Source organism: Amaranthus tricolor, chromosome 12, assembly GCF_026212465.1.
Source record: "Amaranthus tricolor cultivar Red isolate AtriRed21 chromosome 12, ASM2621246v1, whole genome shotgun sequence".
In the NCBI taxonomy this organism is placed as follows: Eukaryota; Viridiplantae; Streptophyta; class Magnoliopsida; order Caryophyllales; family Amaranthaceae; genus Amaranthus; species Amaranthus tricolor.
This window is the reverse complement of record NC_080058.1, coordinates 16,331,712-16,348,400: the sequence shown is the minus strand read 5'-3', so window position 1 is coordinate 16,348,400 and position 16,689 is coordinate 16,331,712. Positions and strand designations below refer to the sequence as shown.

The following is a 16,689-nucleotide window of genomic DNA, read 5'->3' as shown; positions in this document are numbered from 1 at the left end:
AACGACGATTTACACTTAAGTCTCACAATGTTAGTGTAGTGCTAATATGACGACAAGAACGAATCTTAAGGTTATCGCATTGCAAAATATCATTTATCATATTCTCCAAGGTTAGAAAGAACTAAAATCAAGACATCATAACAAGACAAGTAACTTTAATAATTCTCAACAAGTTGACACTATGTTCATGGCCTTACTAATATCATTTAATTATAACTTCGATACCCTAATGAGAGTACTTGTAATCAACATTAATAATTTCTTTTACTTCAACACGGCCAATTAAGACTACCATGCCTAACAAAACTCCCACATTCAACACAAATAAAGTTACTCATGTACTAAGGCACCATCAAAATAGCATACAACCATTATTTTCATTCATACTTCAAACTCTAAATCATAAATATGTTAAATTCATCAAACATACTCTTACCCATAAAATGATTTAATGAAAATCGTACAAAATTAACACCAAACTCATAAACTTAGTATAATTCTAATTAAATACTAGGAAGATTACTTAGAGAAAACTTGAGAGGCTTATAATGGGGCAATTAGAAAAAGGAGTGAAGACTAAGTGGTGCTGTGGTTGTGCTATGGCTTTACAGCAACCCACTGCTGCTAGGGGACCAAGGAGGCAGTCGTGGCTGCTGCTAGGAGAGAGAGAGGAGCGGCTGCTGCTGTGGGCCGTTTGCTGGTGGTTGTTTCGCAGCTCAGCTACTGTGGGTGGGTGAGAAGGGACGCAGCCTTATGCTACTGCTGTGAGGGTGCAACGTAGCCTGCTGCTGGCTGCTCGTGGAGGGGAGGCACGCCTGCTGCTGCTACTCGTGGAGGCTGCCGACTGCTCACAGTGAGGGAGGAGGGAGTGAGAGAAAGAGAGAAGAGAAGAGAGGGAGTAGAGGTGACGACTAGGTTTGAGCATTTAGGGCTTCATGGGTTTTTATCCTTGTTATTATTATTATTATTATTATTATTATTATTATTATTATTATTATTATTATTATTATTATTATTATTATCATTATTATTATTATTATTATTATTATTATTATTATTATTATTATTATTATTATTATTATTATTTATTAGGTTTATTTATTTATTTTTATCTCGATTCATTTTCTTGCGATACCCAACTAAGAGACTCACCTTTGTGGGTTCACACATATTAATAAAATAATCATTTTGATTCAAACCTTTTTATTTGAGAAATCGCAACTATATTTTTAATATATATATATATATATATATATATATATATATATATATATATATATATATATATATATACATATATATATATATATATATATGTATATATATATGTATATATATATATATATATATATATATATATATATATTATATATATATATAAATGTATATATATATATATATATATATATATGTATATATATATATATATATATATGTATATATATATATATATGTATATATATATATATATGTATATATATATATATATATATATATATATATATATATATATATATATATATATATATATATATATATATATATATGTATATATATATATATATATATATATATGTATATATATATATATATATATATATATATATATATATATATATATATGTATATATATATATATATATATATATATATATATATATATATATATATATATATATATATATATATATATATATATATATATATATATATATATATATATATATATATATATATATATATATAAGTTAACATTTAAATTCGTATATGAAAGAAATTTATTAAAACTAATTCAGAAATAATTTAATATAATTGAAAAATCTTTAAAAGTTATTAAAATTATTAAATAATTACATTATTAAAATCTCGGGGTGTTATAGACTACCCCCTTAAAAGGAGTTTCGTCCCCGAAACTAGAGTAACCAAGGTACAAATCATGAAAATTTATATTTCTAATAACTCAAGAAGGTGTCTTAACAATTTTAAGCCTAAGGAATTAACTCAAAGATCGTGACCTTATTGACACTATTATACTCACTCTATCCAAATATTAAATTGTGTATCAATATTGAATTAGTGTGTTGTTGTTAGTATGTGATTGAAGATGCAGCAATATATATGATTGAAGATGCAGCAGGCAATACCAAAAAAAAAAAAAATTAAATAGACAAAATAAAAACCCATTTCATTCGTCATAATCATCTTACAAAAGAAAACATCCTCCCATTGCATATCCAAAAATCACTAATACAAATCCTAGAATAATTCATACACTTCATTTACTAGCCTTGATTAACCAACACCAACAAAAAAACAAAAGAAAAATACTAATCCAAAGCTTGACATTTGATTTCCATGCTTGCTCTTATTCATCAATTTCTTCTTAATCGTTTTAAATTCTGAAATCGCTTGTTCCTTTTCATGTTCCAAGCAACAAATCCTTGAAGTCAAAATCTTGATTTCAGTTGCTAATTGTCGCTTCTCCTCCACAAGTGTGTTCGTCACTTCTCTTTGTAGGAACAAGAACGAAAACCTTAAATAAAAAAAATCCAAGAGGAGATAGAGAAATAAACGAATTCAAACAGTTTTTTTCATATAGATTTCACGGAGTTTTTGAATGAGAGGGATCTGCTCGTGTTTGAAAAGAGAGAAAATTCCCTGTTGCTTGAAAACATTTTGTATTAGATATTGCGTTAACCTGTTTTTTCGCTTTTTGTAATCGTTAGATCTTAATTGGATCAACACTAACTATTCCTTCCCATCCTTCCTGTTGATCCCTCCCATATATATATATATATATATATATATATATATATATATATATATATATATATATGTATATATATATATATATATATATGTATATATATGTATATATTTATATATATGTATATATATATATATATATATGTATATATATATATATGTATATATATATATATATATATATGTATATATATATATATATATGTATATATATATATATATATATATGTATATATATATATATGTATATATAGATATATATATATATATATATATATATATATATATATATATATATATATATATATATATATATATATATATATATATATATATATATATATGTATATATATATATATATATATGTATATATATATATATATATATATATATATATATATATATATATATATATATATATATATATGTATATATATATATATATATATATATATGTATATATATATATATATGTATATATATATATATATGTATATATATATATATATGTATATATATATATATATATATATATATATATATATATATATATATGTATATATATATATATATACATATATATATATACATATATATATATATATATATATATATATATATACATATATATATATATATATATATATATATATATATATATATATATATATATATATATATATATATATACATATATATATATATATATACATATATATATATATATATACATATATATATATATATATATATATATATATATATATATATATATATATATATATATATATATACATATATATATATATATATATGTATATATATATATATGTATATATATATATATATGTATATATATATATGTATATATATATATATATATATATATATATATATATATATATATATATATATGTATATATATATATATATATATATATATATATATATATATATATATATATATATATATATATATATATATATATATATATATATATATATATATTGTTGAGTTATTATATATCTAATTTTTAAATTATAGTCATTATAATTAGACTTAGAATTAAATAATTTAATCAATCAAGCTTTGATTAATGTGAAAACAATTGCCAACAATGTGCCATTAAATTCCAAGTTAAGGAAAGTCAACTGAGTCTAAAAGTTAGCCGAACAATCGCTTGCTATTAGTAACAACAGACAAATATTGTACTAACTTTTGAATTCAGTTTAATATTCGTCCACTGTTTGTAACGACGATGATAAATGTAGTATTTTACACTTATTGCACCTTCTTCGTGGTTTATCGAGAACTTTAGTTAGTGTTTTGAGGTTGAATGTGGTCGTGATTCGCGTATTTGAGTTCATTTGTCGTTATATGCCTTTTTGTGCCTTATTGTCTCATGTTTGAGTGATTCAATAAGTTTCTAGCTATCCCGGTCCTCAATCATGTATATCGAACTTCAATGATGCGTTATTACATGTTTGAACACTATATATATACATGAAGGCTTCCATTGAAGATAAGGGGTTCAAAGATCATTTGATAAGATTTGAAGTCATTTAGCATGATATCGGGCGAGATCGGGCGAAATTCTCTAGCTACAGTCAAAGTGATTGCTGCACATAAGTTCAGGGCTGATCTGCTTCTAAATTCGACCGAAGCTAAGTTGTTGAAAAAATTCTGGAAATTGCTGATGATAGTTTCAGTCAAGATGAAGCCCAGCTTGGGCGAAAATGCTTTTTGCCGCTTATTGCACTTCATTTGCTTCTACCTTTCAATAATTCATGATGTATAAAGTTTATCATTAGGTTTTGAGGGAAGTTATCATTTATCATTTCATAGTTTTAGAATCTTAACTTTCATTTTTATGCTTTTGGAAACCATTTTTCTTAATCTTGCTTTTAATCTTAAACGTTGTTAAACGTTGTTTTCTCCATTGAAATTTCTCATTTGTAGGTTTATTGTTTTGTTTTCCATCAATCTTCGTCGGAACTTTAATTATTAAAGTATTATTGCACTTCAATCTCTTAATCATGTTTATTATCATTGTTTATGTTTGTTTACAAAATCTTATTTCTTTCATGAAAACAATTAGTGAGTAGTTTTCTTTCTAGGGCTTAGTATGAACCCTAATATGCATTTGGATTAGTTTATTGAGGAATTTGTTCGTTATTGTTGTCTGGGGATGATTAAATTGTTTAAAATCCACTTAACTTAAAGTCTTTTATACTTTTCATATTCCGAAATACGAAAGTTGAGGTAAATATGTGTATTAGTCTTAAGTGCAAAATGTGTTGAACATTTTTATTGCCATTCAAAATCATGAAAGTTGAGAGTTGGTTGTTAATTGGTCTTATTAAAGGTTGAATTAATCAAAATCACAAAAGTTGAGATTAAAAGAGAATGTTATTCAATCCACGATTAGTTTATTAACATTCCGAAAATGAATAATTAACTCTTCACCTAAAGCCTAATTAACTCTTAACTTAGTTTAGTTAAAACTCAGCATATTTGGTTGTTTGATAGTCATTGATTAAACTATATTATTCTTGAAACATAACCTCCTTGTGCTTCGACCTCGTAATTGTACTACAATGCCCGTACACTTGCGGTATTAAAAATAAAGGTGAACAATGTCATATCTGAGGTTCGGACTAATAGATGTTTACATTGGAAAATAAAATTTTCGCCTTCTTATTTTGAATTTTTTTTTTAAAAATATTTTATTCTAATTTTCAATTTAATCCAAAGTGTTGAATTAGGTTCATGTTGAATCTAGGGTATTGTTCTAGTAACAATTTAAATTCCTAGTAACAAAAATTTAATTTTAAATTATCCTTTTAATGAAGAGATGTTTTTAGAAGGGCAAATTGAGATCAACATTTTGGCAAGACCCAACGCATCACCATTGGTGAGAGAAGTAATAGCACGAGAGATCACCAATCTGAAGATGGGAAGAATGACAGAATTCACGCAAGATCAAACTGCAACATCGTCCTTGCTCGGTGAATCTTTGCTTTTGACCACCATGTCCATTATTGGTCTTCCTGTTGAAGTTCACATCATAGATGGTTCAATCTTTTCTGGAATCTTCCACACTGCCTCTGTTGAAAACGGCTATGGTTTGTTTCTTCCTTTTTTGATGTTCTTCTTTACGGAAAGCTATTAGTGTCTGGGTATTGTTTGCTGTTATGTATCGATTCTGAGTTTTAGTTAAGGGAGGAATTGCTGTAATTTATTCGATTATTGGATCATGCTTTTTTTTGGATCCGGGTTTGTTCTTTACTTTACATTGGGCTGCCGGATGCTCAGAGCTTCCTCAGGAGCGACGTGTGGGGATGGGTCTCACCAGAGGTGTGTAGTGCTCTGCATGTTTTGCAAGAGACTTTTTCCAAGAACCGACTTTCAGTGACACACCCACACCTGAACCGGTGCCATTTAGGAATATATACATAATGGATGCAAACTGTTTTATTTTTTTTTAAAATTTTTTTTTGTGGTCTTCTTGATTACTTTTTGCTTTTGGGTTTTTGATTTTAGGGAGAATTTATTGTGTTTTGTGAGTTATTTTGTCGGTTTTTGGTGTATTTTTTGATTTGGATTTACTGTTTATTGATGAACTTAGAATGTAATTGTAAATTGATTTTAGACATGCTTTAATGTGTCTGGATTCTTGGATATTTTGATTTGAGTAATGTTGTTTCGGCTTTTTGTTGGTTGGTTTAGGCATTGCTTTGAAGAAAGCTAAGATGATAAAAAAGGGTACACAGAACGCAAATGTGTCAAATGGTGGCCTAATAGACACCCTAGTGGTTCTTCCGGGAGATCTTGTTCAAATAGTTGCCAAGGTCTTATAATTTGTTACCTTTTGATCTTTTTCAAGTGTATATTTGCTGTAACCATCGGATTCATTGGTGTTAGTTTATCTGTACAGGGTGTCACGCTTCCAGCGGACTATGCTCCTACTTGTGTTACTTGTGATGAAGAAGGAACTGCTTCTCAAAACGGAGCTGTGTCTACCAATGAGCAAAGGAATCAAGAGAGGTAACCATTTTTCAGCTTAACTATGGGAGTATGGCCTAAAGCATTTGAAGATCATGTTTTCCAAGGATTAAAATTTTTCTGTACATTATGCAACCAGTGTATGTCCTTAAAAAAGAGCTCAAGATGAAACTAAATGACAAAGAATATGGTTTAGATTTTTGGATTTGTTGAAAGTACAGTAGGATAAGTGCGCCTAAACTTTAGTGGTGTTGCTAGTATAATGAGTGCTTGTAGAATTGTTACCTATGGGCTAGGGGCATGATTGTCTTGTTCACTAATGTTATAAGGAAATATGAAATAGTATATGAATTAGCTTGGCTTTCCACCGTCAACAATAAAAAAGAGAAGGATAAATGGTCGAGAAATGATATTTTGTAATTAATTGGTTTGAGCGAGTGATAGGGAATTCAGTTTGAAAAATGATTTTGGGATTCACAGAAATTGGTGAGTGAACTTGAGAAATAAATGGGTCAAAGCTTAAAAATGGAGTGAAAATGATTTGATGTACTCTTAAAGTGACATTGAGAAATGCATTAGAAACCAGTGTACTCTTAAAGCTTAATCCAGAATTGCTAACATCATCAATGACGTCATTCCCATAAGCAAAACGCTGCCAACTTCTGTTAACAGACTCAGCCTGCTTCACCAAACCGAAATTCCATTTCTCTCCTTCAGCCATGTTGAGGAGAAAAAACAAAAATTCCTTCTTTTCCCACTCTCTCTCCATAAAACCGAAAAACCCTAAAACTATAATCCCTCTTTCATACCAAAACCCTAGAAACATTACTTCCATATCTGAATTCTTTATCAAACCGCCGCCGGCTAGTCACCTTTTCCTCTCTGTCCGTTCTTTTCGACGCCACCGAGCCAACAAGCTTTTCTGGCAACACCTTGCACTGCCCAAGCACTGCTTCCCTCACCTCCAAATTTTTCCTCTCTACTCAATTTTCTTTCCCACCCAACTCTTCCCTCTCTGACTTCCTAACGCCACTGCTAGCAACCCCATACAACTTCCAGGCAACATTCTTTCTGGCCCAGTCATCGCCCTTTTCCAAGCCCGTTTACCAGGCGCCGCCTCCCCCTTTCCCCCCTCTGCTCAGTTCCCTATATTCTCTCGGATCCAATACCCGCCCGGACCTCTTCCAGACCTCCCCCACATCCGCAACTCACTTGTCCATGTTCTCCATCTCTCTCTAACTACCAATCTTACTTTTACCGCGCACTTACTCTCCACTGGCCTCACCGGAATCCGGCCAGCCTTCACAGCCACATGCTTTTCCATCTACTGACCCTTTTTCTTTACCCCTGTTTTTTGTTGAAACTTCATGCTCTGTTTCTTCCTGATTTTTTGCCTTTTTGCTTTGTTTCATTATTGTTTTCTTTTTTTTTTTTGCCTAAATTTCTTTTTTCTCAAGTTTCTTTTACCATAGTTCCTAAGCGTCTGAACTTTTCTCCTTTTTTCTTTTGTTTTTCTTTATTTCCTGGTCCTCTTCTTTTTTTCATGACTGTTCTTATTTTTCTGGATTTTGTTTTACCTCTTATTTGCACATCGTTTTCCAAATCTACCATTTATTCTTTCTTTTCTTCATTTTCTGGTTCTTCATGATATACAAATGCAACTAATTCATCGACCCAACCCATATTAAGGATGAGAAACAAACATCTAGTTTCTTTACACATGTGGCTAGAAAAACTCATTTCAACCACTTGTTCATCACAACATTCACAACATCCCCTTCCCCATTTTTCGTTAATTTCATCCATAGAGGTTAATCTAAATGAGGAGATTATGTTACTTATTACTGCTAGTTTAAGCTTCTCTAGTGGTGAAATTTCAGGTTCTAATCCCTCCAAAAAAGTATCCAAATGTTTTACCTTTTGACAATCATCAGAAACTTCGAGTTTTTCGGCATCTTCATGACCACCAGAACGTTTCCAGTCATCGGAATCGTATCGCTCGGATACCATGTTTGCTATGAACCGATTAATTGAACTAAAACTGTATAATGGAAATAAAATATTAAAAGAGACAAAGAGAAATTATATTGAAATATTGCTGATAAAAGGATGATTACAAGCTAACAAAAGATAAATCAAGCACTTTGAGATGTTTGAGATCTCCTAAAATTGAGAATTAACTCACCCAATATGTGTTTACAATTTTCATGATTATTATCACTCCCAATTTCCTCTATTTATAATGAAACTACTAACTTATTTCTCAAGTCTCCCTAACCTAGCGGTTACCTAATACCCTTATGTAAACTAATTATTCAGAATACTAGTTCATTGCACTACTATACCATTTGTACATACGTTGTAGTTGTAGAAATGAGGGATATTTTTGATTTCTTTTCGCATTCATTTTTGTGAGATCTATTAAGGATTTATGAGAGGAATGCTCTTTTGTATTTTACTTTGCAGTTGATTATGTTGTATTCTTTGCGTCCCAATTACCACTTTGGTTGTCTCTTTCATTTTACTGCTTTACCTTATTTTTGAAGGTTGATTGTTGCTATGAAGGTTGATTGTTAACGTCTATTTATCTCTCTCCTCCCACTTGCCTTACCCCACCCACATGCTCTTGTCCCTTAAAAAAGTAACTCGTTTGCTCTACTCCTTTTCCCTTAGACCTTTACCTTATGGTACCCTTTTTTTTCTCGCATTAGATGAATAGTTTCCATGTAATATCATCTTGGCATAAAACAAACTGGTTTTTGAAAATGCTTGGACATCTTAAGTTCTTAAACCTCTCTCTTTCATAACTTCATGGTGTGACTCATAAGCTGAATTTCTCGGTAATTGAACACTCTTGCACTCCCTTTCCTTTTTGTACATAAGTACTATGGTGTTAGTGGCATCTTTTTTGTTCTGCACATCTTATTGAAGATGTGGTTTCTTCAATTCAGTCTCATCATCCTTAGACTTTTCTAAGTCTCAGTAGGATTACCTTGAGGATCCGTTCATTTCTTTTGCTTCATTAACTTCAAAACTTCTTCCACCTCAACTTGTTTTTATTCATCTCATAAATTTATTAATCTCTTTACTCATCATAAATCCTAGACTCACATCGTGCCACTAAGATCCTTTTGAACAACTTATATTCTTTTGACCATCCTTATAAAGATCTTTCTCTCTTCTCTCTCGAGTTTAAACACTTAACTTTGCCTCATGTGCTTGTTTTTATCTTAATTTTGACTTTTTTGTATCTTGTAATGTTCTCTCCACTTCTACTTTTTGCTAAAGCAAAATAATATTTTTTTTCTTTATTGTGAACTTAACTTTCTCATTTCACCACGTTGTGTCCTTTTCACCATCACATGATCCTTTGGTTTTTCAAGAATGGAAACGAGTGATACAACTACTTGCTTTTCTTTGCTCGTCTTTGTTTATCTTTTTTTCCAGTTGAATCCACATCCTCCTTGTTTATCCAATTAACTTCTTTGTGACCCTCTTAGAAAAACTTTGACATTCCCTTATTTTAGGTTTCTCCATTAGATTCTTCATGGCTCTTGGATTTTATTCTTGTGCAGACTTGATTGCATATGAACATCGATGACTAAGTTTGTGCCACGATCACCCAACACGAGCTTACATTTTTGGCAACGTTTTCTCCTAGACGAAGTATAATCACTCTGGATAGCATTTTCTCTACTTCTGTCAGTTACCAAATGATTTTGACCCTTTCTATATCATGTACTAAGTATTGATCAATGATATGCATGTGTAGAATCCAAAATTTGTTCTTTTTTGTTGTATATCGAAAAATTTTTGAACACTCTCAAATAAACCTTGTGTATGCCAACATGATTGATCAAATCATCGCATATCTATAACTTTCCTAATTTTGGGATATCTTGCAGGACATCATCTAAATTTTCTAAAAGTTTACATTTTCCCATAACACATACCAACTCAAGCATTTCCTTGAAAAAGTTTAAACATGCAAGAAGCTATTCTTGCATTGATTCAAATCATTTTTTGGTCTCTTAATCTTAAAACCAAATGATTTTTCTCAATTAGTGCAATAGTCGAGTGATATGGGTTGTCATTTTCATTATAGAGTCCAAGGAAGCATACTTAGCATTACACTCTGTTTGAGAGGTATGTTTGAGAGCTACAATGTAATACCCTTGCGTATTTGACACCAAATTTCGGCAATGTGGCGAGACACGTTTGGGGACGACCTTACTTGGATCAAAAAGTGTAACACTGAGTAGGGGATGCCCCATTGTTAATTTGAATTCGTTTATGGGGCGGAAGGTAGACACATTGTTGGATGCTAGTGTCATTTTTACGTCGTATTTTGGCAAGGGATTAAGGGCTTTGGTCTTAAGGGGTACGAGATGGATATCAATTTATTTAGCTTGGTGATTTTTCTAATGAGTTTGCTTTAGTCTTTTCATAATGATTCTCATTGACCATTTTGGTAGTATTTGGTAAGAGTGTCTTGAGTGGGACAGAGGATGCTCTAAGGAGATGTTGGTTGTTTTTTTTTTTTTTTTTTTTTTTTTTGGCCATAGGTTGGATGGAGGTTATGGTGTCTCTTATCGATTTGCTGTTTATTGATGATGCTAACAATGTGTTGACTTTTATTTAGATTTTGATTCGCTCTTTGGTCTTAGAGACTAGGGTTAGTTTCTTGATTTCTAGTGATAATCTAATAGGGAGTAATCAATCCCATTGACATGGTTAGAGTTTCTTTGGAGCATAGTTAGGCGTACCATTCATAAATTGGCATTCACCTATATTATTTTCCTTATTGGGCACTTCCACATGCAGTGCATTTAGGACACATTTTATATGGAGTGCATTTTGGAGCTATTGTATTTAAGGTTGTTGGATGTATAAGAAGACTTTATTGAGGCTGAAGAGGCTTTTTAGTGGTAGATATGATAAGTACATTGGAAAGGTTAGGAGAAGAGGAATCATTTGTGGGTTATGAGAATGGTATTGTGTTCGTTACTTTGAGGTTGTTGGCACAGGTTTTGGTGAATTGGTGTCGGAAAATTTCTGTTTGGGAAAAGAGGGAGAGGGAAATACAGTTTTGGGAGATAAGTTTGGCGTTTAGTTAAAGGTTTTAGTGGTTCTATTTTAGATTAATATTCTCATACCAATTTGTGGTTACAGATTCTTGATTTGCTTTTCTTTGACAGACAGGTTGGGGTAGCCATGCCTCAAGAAGAAGAAAATGGTTACCATTGTCATGCTGAGGCTTTCAAGGAGGTACATTTGCAAATATATAATGTTCCGTTTCTTATATTTAGCTGTTTCGGTGTTTCTAGTGGATCGTAACTGAAGTAGATCATATTTATGCAGGTTCCCAAAGCTAATGGTTCAAGTACAAGCTGTAAGTGCAATGTTTATAAAAAACTTTCATCAGTATAAGCTTCTTTTCTTTTATTCCTGAAGAACTTGCTATGTTTTAAGAAACTATTTTTATGAGAGTGCAACATTGCTGACCCTTTTCTTTTACAAGAAATCAGAAAACCTATTTTGGAATACCTGAAACTGGTGCTTGGACTATGTCACTAGGAGGGTGAATACTTGATAAGTAACCTAACTTGAGTTCATATGAATGGAGATAAATGGATGGCCCGATGGGTGGTAATTATCAACAACGTATATTCATATATATTCTGAATTTTAAAATCTTCAATAGCTACTGATGGTGATCTGTATTCTGTACTGGACCTGTTTCTGATTTTTACAATACAGGTCTGTCTTTTTTTGTTGAACATTTTCTAGGCTATAGAAAGTTTTCTGATTCCTGTGTCTATCTAATTAAACACCAATATTTTTGGCCTTGGTGATAAGCTTGCCTACTCTCTATAATTAGCTCCTGATCCCTGTCCCTTTTTTCTGTTGTGTTAATCTCACCATAGGTACTATAGTCTAAATGTCTCAACTTGTGGTCCTTATTTATGATGGATTGAGTCATTTTGCTAATTCTATTTTCTTTGTGTTTCATCATATTGTTTCAGTATTATTCTGTTTTGCTCTTTTTATGCCATGCTTTTCCTTGTTGTCTTGTGTGATGGCTAATTCAATCTGTAATGCAATGCTTTCAGTGGATGATAGCTTCAGTAATCTAAATGTTTGCGAGGAGAATCACAAACCTGCCAATGATGCATCATTGGAGGTCAAACATGTAAATCTGGTCCACGCTAAAGAATTCACTAGCACAAATTCTGTTGCTTCAGATGTCACAGATTCTGCCAAAACAAGGTTGGATGTACCTAGTAGTCCTGTTGCAGTTCCAGCAGATATGGGTTCTCAGAACACACTTGTTAATAGGACTGCTAAGGTAAAATTTGGTACATTTTTTACTTATTATATTGTACTCGTGTTATCTTTCAGTTTTTCTTTTGCTTTCCTTTGTCAAAGTCTTTTCCATGGGTCTTTTAATTATGATTTTGGGTTTAATTGATATTGTGCAATAGTGATGATGCAAGTTATCATTCTTTTTCTCTTGAATAGCTTCACATCTCAACATCAGTCTTCCAATTTAATAATGATCTCCATGATAAATTTACTATTTTTTTTTTCTATGCTATACCTTACAGGAATCTAAGCTCAATCCAAGTGCAAAAGTTTTCTCCCCTTCTTTTCCAAACTTGAGATCTACACCACCTTTAGTGCAAACAGCTCCAAGTGTTGCTTATGTAACTAATAGCATTCCCGCAGCAGAGGTAGCTGGTGCACAGCCAGAAGTGGAAATGCAACCCATTGTTCCACGTACATCTTGGCCTGTTAAGTTTTTTCCTTATGTTACTTCAACCGCTGTGACTGCTGAAAATGGTCTTCAATATACTCAACCTGTATGTATTATAAGGTTTGCTTGATTCACTTATAGGAATAGAAAAGTCCTCCCCTTTGCAATATAGGCAAGGAGATTGCTTGATTACCTATTAACTCAGTTTTTTGTTTTTTGCAAGCAGGTTGCTAGTCATATTGTAACAAGAGCACCACCTATTAGACATGTTGCACAATACCAACCGATTCAAGCTGTGCCACCATATGTACATCATAGTCCTCAAAATGTGTGTAATTTATGTACTGAATGTAGCTATTATCTCAATTAAGATGTTTACGTTGCATTTTCTTTGTACGGTTGCTGTATATGCTTTGTGCAAAAACGTTGAAAGGTGCTTTTGATTTTCTTATGGAGATTTGCTTGAACAATTTGTTTCTCAATTTCTGTAGGGCATATTTGCAAGGCCTGGACAGCTTGTATATGTACATCCAGTAACTCATGTAAGTTATGGAAATATGTTGGCTCTGCATGCAATATATTTTACTTTGTAATTGTACCTGATTTTTCTAGGAAGAGGTGTTAGGGGTGGGATGATAGGTCTTGGGTAAGGCAAACAAAGATGTGGCTGCCTAAATTATTTCTTCATTTGACTATGGAATGGAACTGCAACAGCATTTTTATATCGATTATGTCAATGTTTTTGTTCTATTTTTCATTTAGTGGGATGTATTTTTTTACTTCCTATAAGCTAAAGTGAACTGATTATAGGCTCAATAAATTATATGCTCTTATTTATGTGAAATTACGATGACCCTTGCAATAATTGGAAACAAACTCTTCGTTATTACAAGGTTAAATTGCATACATCTGACCCACTTCACCTAGACAGGAGCCACTTCGCATTAGGGTGATGACATAAAGTGTATGAGCATGGATAACATGGACATTATTCTTATTTTCTTTGTCATTTTGATATTTGCTTTTGCTAATTGCTTATGATATGCAGGATGTGATTCAGGCTCCTGTAGCTCTCTCACAGGCTCCTCATCCCTATATGACCCCACATCCGATCCATGTTGGTGTTGCCAAAAACGAAGGTATGATAATTATGGAAGTACTTCTATTATGTGAGATGCACAGCTGAAATACTGGTCTGATAATGAGTATTTACGTATTTTGTCAAAATTAGATTTATCTGATTAATGAGCCCTTGTCTGATAATGAATCTTCCCTTGTTATGCTTTGGCTTTCATTTACAGCTATAGTAGCTGATCAAGCAATGCCAGTCTCGATGACTCCACCTTTAGTGGCCAATGGAGCGCAGCCATTTACTAGTCATATCCAACCGCTTTTCTCTTCCATGCATCCTGTTCCGATTTTAGGTCCGAAATTTCCGTAAACAAGTTTCCTCGATAGATAATACCGTTTGGTTTTCTCTTCTCATTTCCTTGTTTTCTGGCGTGGAAGATTTTCATCAACAGAAATGAAATTTTGGCGTATAGAGTAATAGGTTTCCGTGAAGGTAGGTTTTGATCTGTTAAAAGCAGAGTTTGATGGAAGTATATCTCTACCCATGTATTAGAAGAGGGAGGGGTCATATTGTATTACAACATTTATGTTAGGATCTTCACTTTGCATACTCCAATCATTCAATTGGTTTATTCCTGAATGATACATATATCAGCTTACTTGTTCATGCTGTGTTATATTCCATTTAGGAAGGCTCTGTTTGGTTTGAGAGATAGCACTTGTGAAAAAAAAAGAATAGTTTTTGTTTGTTTGGTTTGGTGTGCAGGAATTCATAGATGTGCGGAATATAATAATTTTTAAATATCTATAATTCAGAAAAACTTGTATATCATATTATATGAATCAATAAGATGAGTAAAGAATTAACAACCTTTGATGCCTAACTTACACGGCAATGTGAGAGTTGAATACTGCAAACTATTGACCCAGAGATTAATATCGAATTAGATACCTCTGATCAATCTACTTAAATATAAATCAATAGTGTGTTAGCATTGAGAAAAACAATAAAATAAGAAACATCTTTTCATTTTCTATTTTCTCTTTCAATTAGTCTCTTAATACTAACTATTTATAATAAAGGTCAAAACCCTAATTGAAAACAAATTATAATATTTGACTATTAAGAATAATTGAGTACTTTCACCATAGTATTATTCACATGGTTAAATTTGATCTTTTATCTATTTTGTGTGACCATTTAGAATTATACATTTAAGTCTAATTAGTCTAATTTTATTAGCCAAAAACGTACATTATTTCCTAACAAACAACATTAGCATATTAAATGTATAATTTACATCTCCGTATTAATCCTTCGCGATTTCATTTGGTTTTGGGAGGAAAATGATTAACATTGGCTGTTACTTTTCCGTTCTAAAATCTTCTCATACGTCATCCAAAGAATGGAAAATTCAGAAATAAAATTTACATAACATTTGAAGAATCATGCTATACAAAGATATACGCAATAGCTTTGCTTGTATTGCACCTATCAACAGTAGTACAGAATGTCACGCATAAAACACATTAATTCAATGTTAAGAATCCAACATAGTACCCCACTGGATATATCTTTCAGCCTCCTCAGTATTGCCTGAACGAGTAAGCAGTCCAGCAATAAGAGAGTAATGCGCTTTAGATGCTGTTAATTTATATTTCTGAGCCATGAGTTGGAAGATTTTACAACCCGCCTCCACGAACTCAGCTTGTTCACAAATTCTTAAAGCCACATCAAAGGCGTTTATGTTCGGGGGCATACCATCACTCAACATCTTGTAAAAAAGATCAATGGCTTCTCTAAAACAGTTGTTATAACCATAAGCCACCATCATGGCCGTTGGCGCCATTGAACCTTCACAAGGGTAAAGATCAAACACCAACTTTGCTTTCTCAGTCAGTCCACATCTTCCATACATTTTCACCAGCCTTGCTGAAACAAAAGGAATTTGTTCAATATGCTTCTTCAAGATTTGTCCATGGATCTCTTTTCCATGTTTTAACAGTTGTAGTTCGATGCAAATGTCGAGTACCCTTGATACTGTGACGGCATCAGCCCTATGTTTCGACATCTGCATTGACCTGAAG

The 16,689-nt window shown here is 31.8% G+C and overlaps 2 protein-coding genes across 2 annotated transcripts in view; one reads left to right on the top strand and one right to left on the bottom strand.

Annotated features, from left to right (window-relative positions):
- Positions 1-4,250: 4,250 nt before the first annotated feature.
- On the top strand, positions 4,251-15,721 carry LOC130796913 (uncharacterized). The gene is made up of 11 exons (XM_057659342.1): positions 4,251-5,893; positions 6,498-6,619; positions 6,706-6,815; positions 11,972-12,041; positions 12,135-12,165; positions 12,887-13,122; positions 13,382-13,636; positions 13,757-13,858; positions 14,022-14,072; positions 14,579-14,669; positions 14,832-15,721. Exons 1-11 carry the CDS (start codon positions 5,623-5,625, stop codon positions 14,969-14,971), a joined length of 1,479 nt encoding a protein of 492 aa, XP_057515325.1. The 5' UTR covers positions 4,251-5,622; the 3' UTR covers positions 14,972-15,721.
- A 108-nt stretch (positions 15,722-15,829) lies between these two features.
- The window catches only part of LOC130796910 (pentatricopeptide repeat-containing protein At1g71460, chloroplastic), a 2,447-nt gene continuing 1,587 nt past the window's right edge, over positions 15,830-16,689 (bottom strand). The window contains exon 1 of the mRNA XM_057659340.1: positions 15,830-16,689. This exon is cut by the window's right edge and continues 1,587 nt beyond it. Within this exon, the coding sequence (XP_057515323.1) occupies positions 16,143-16,689 (547 nt within the window). The 3' untranslated portion in view covers positions 15,830-16,142.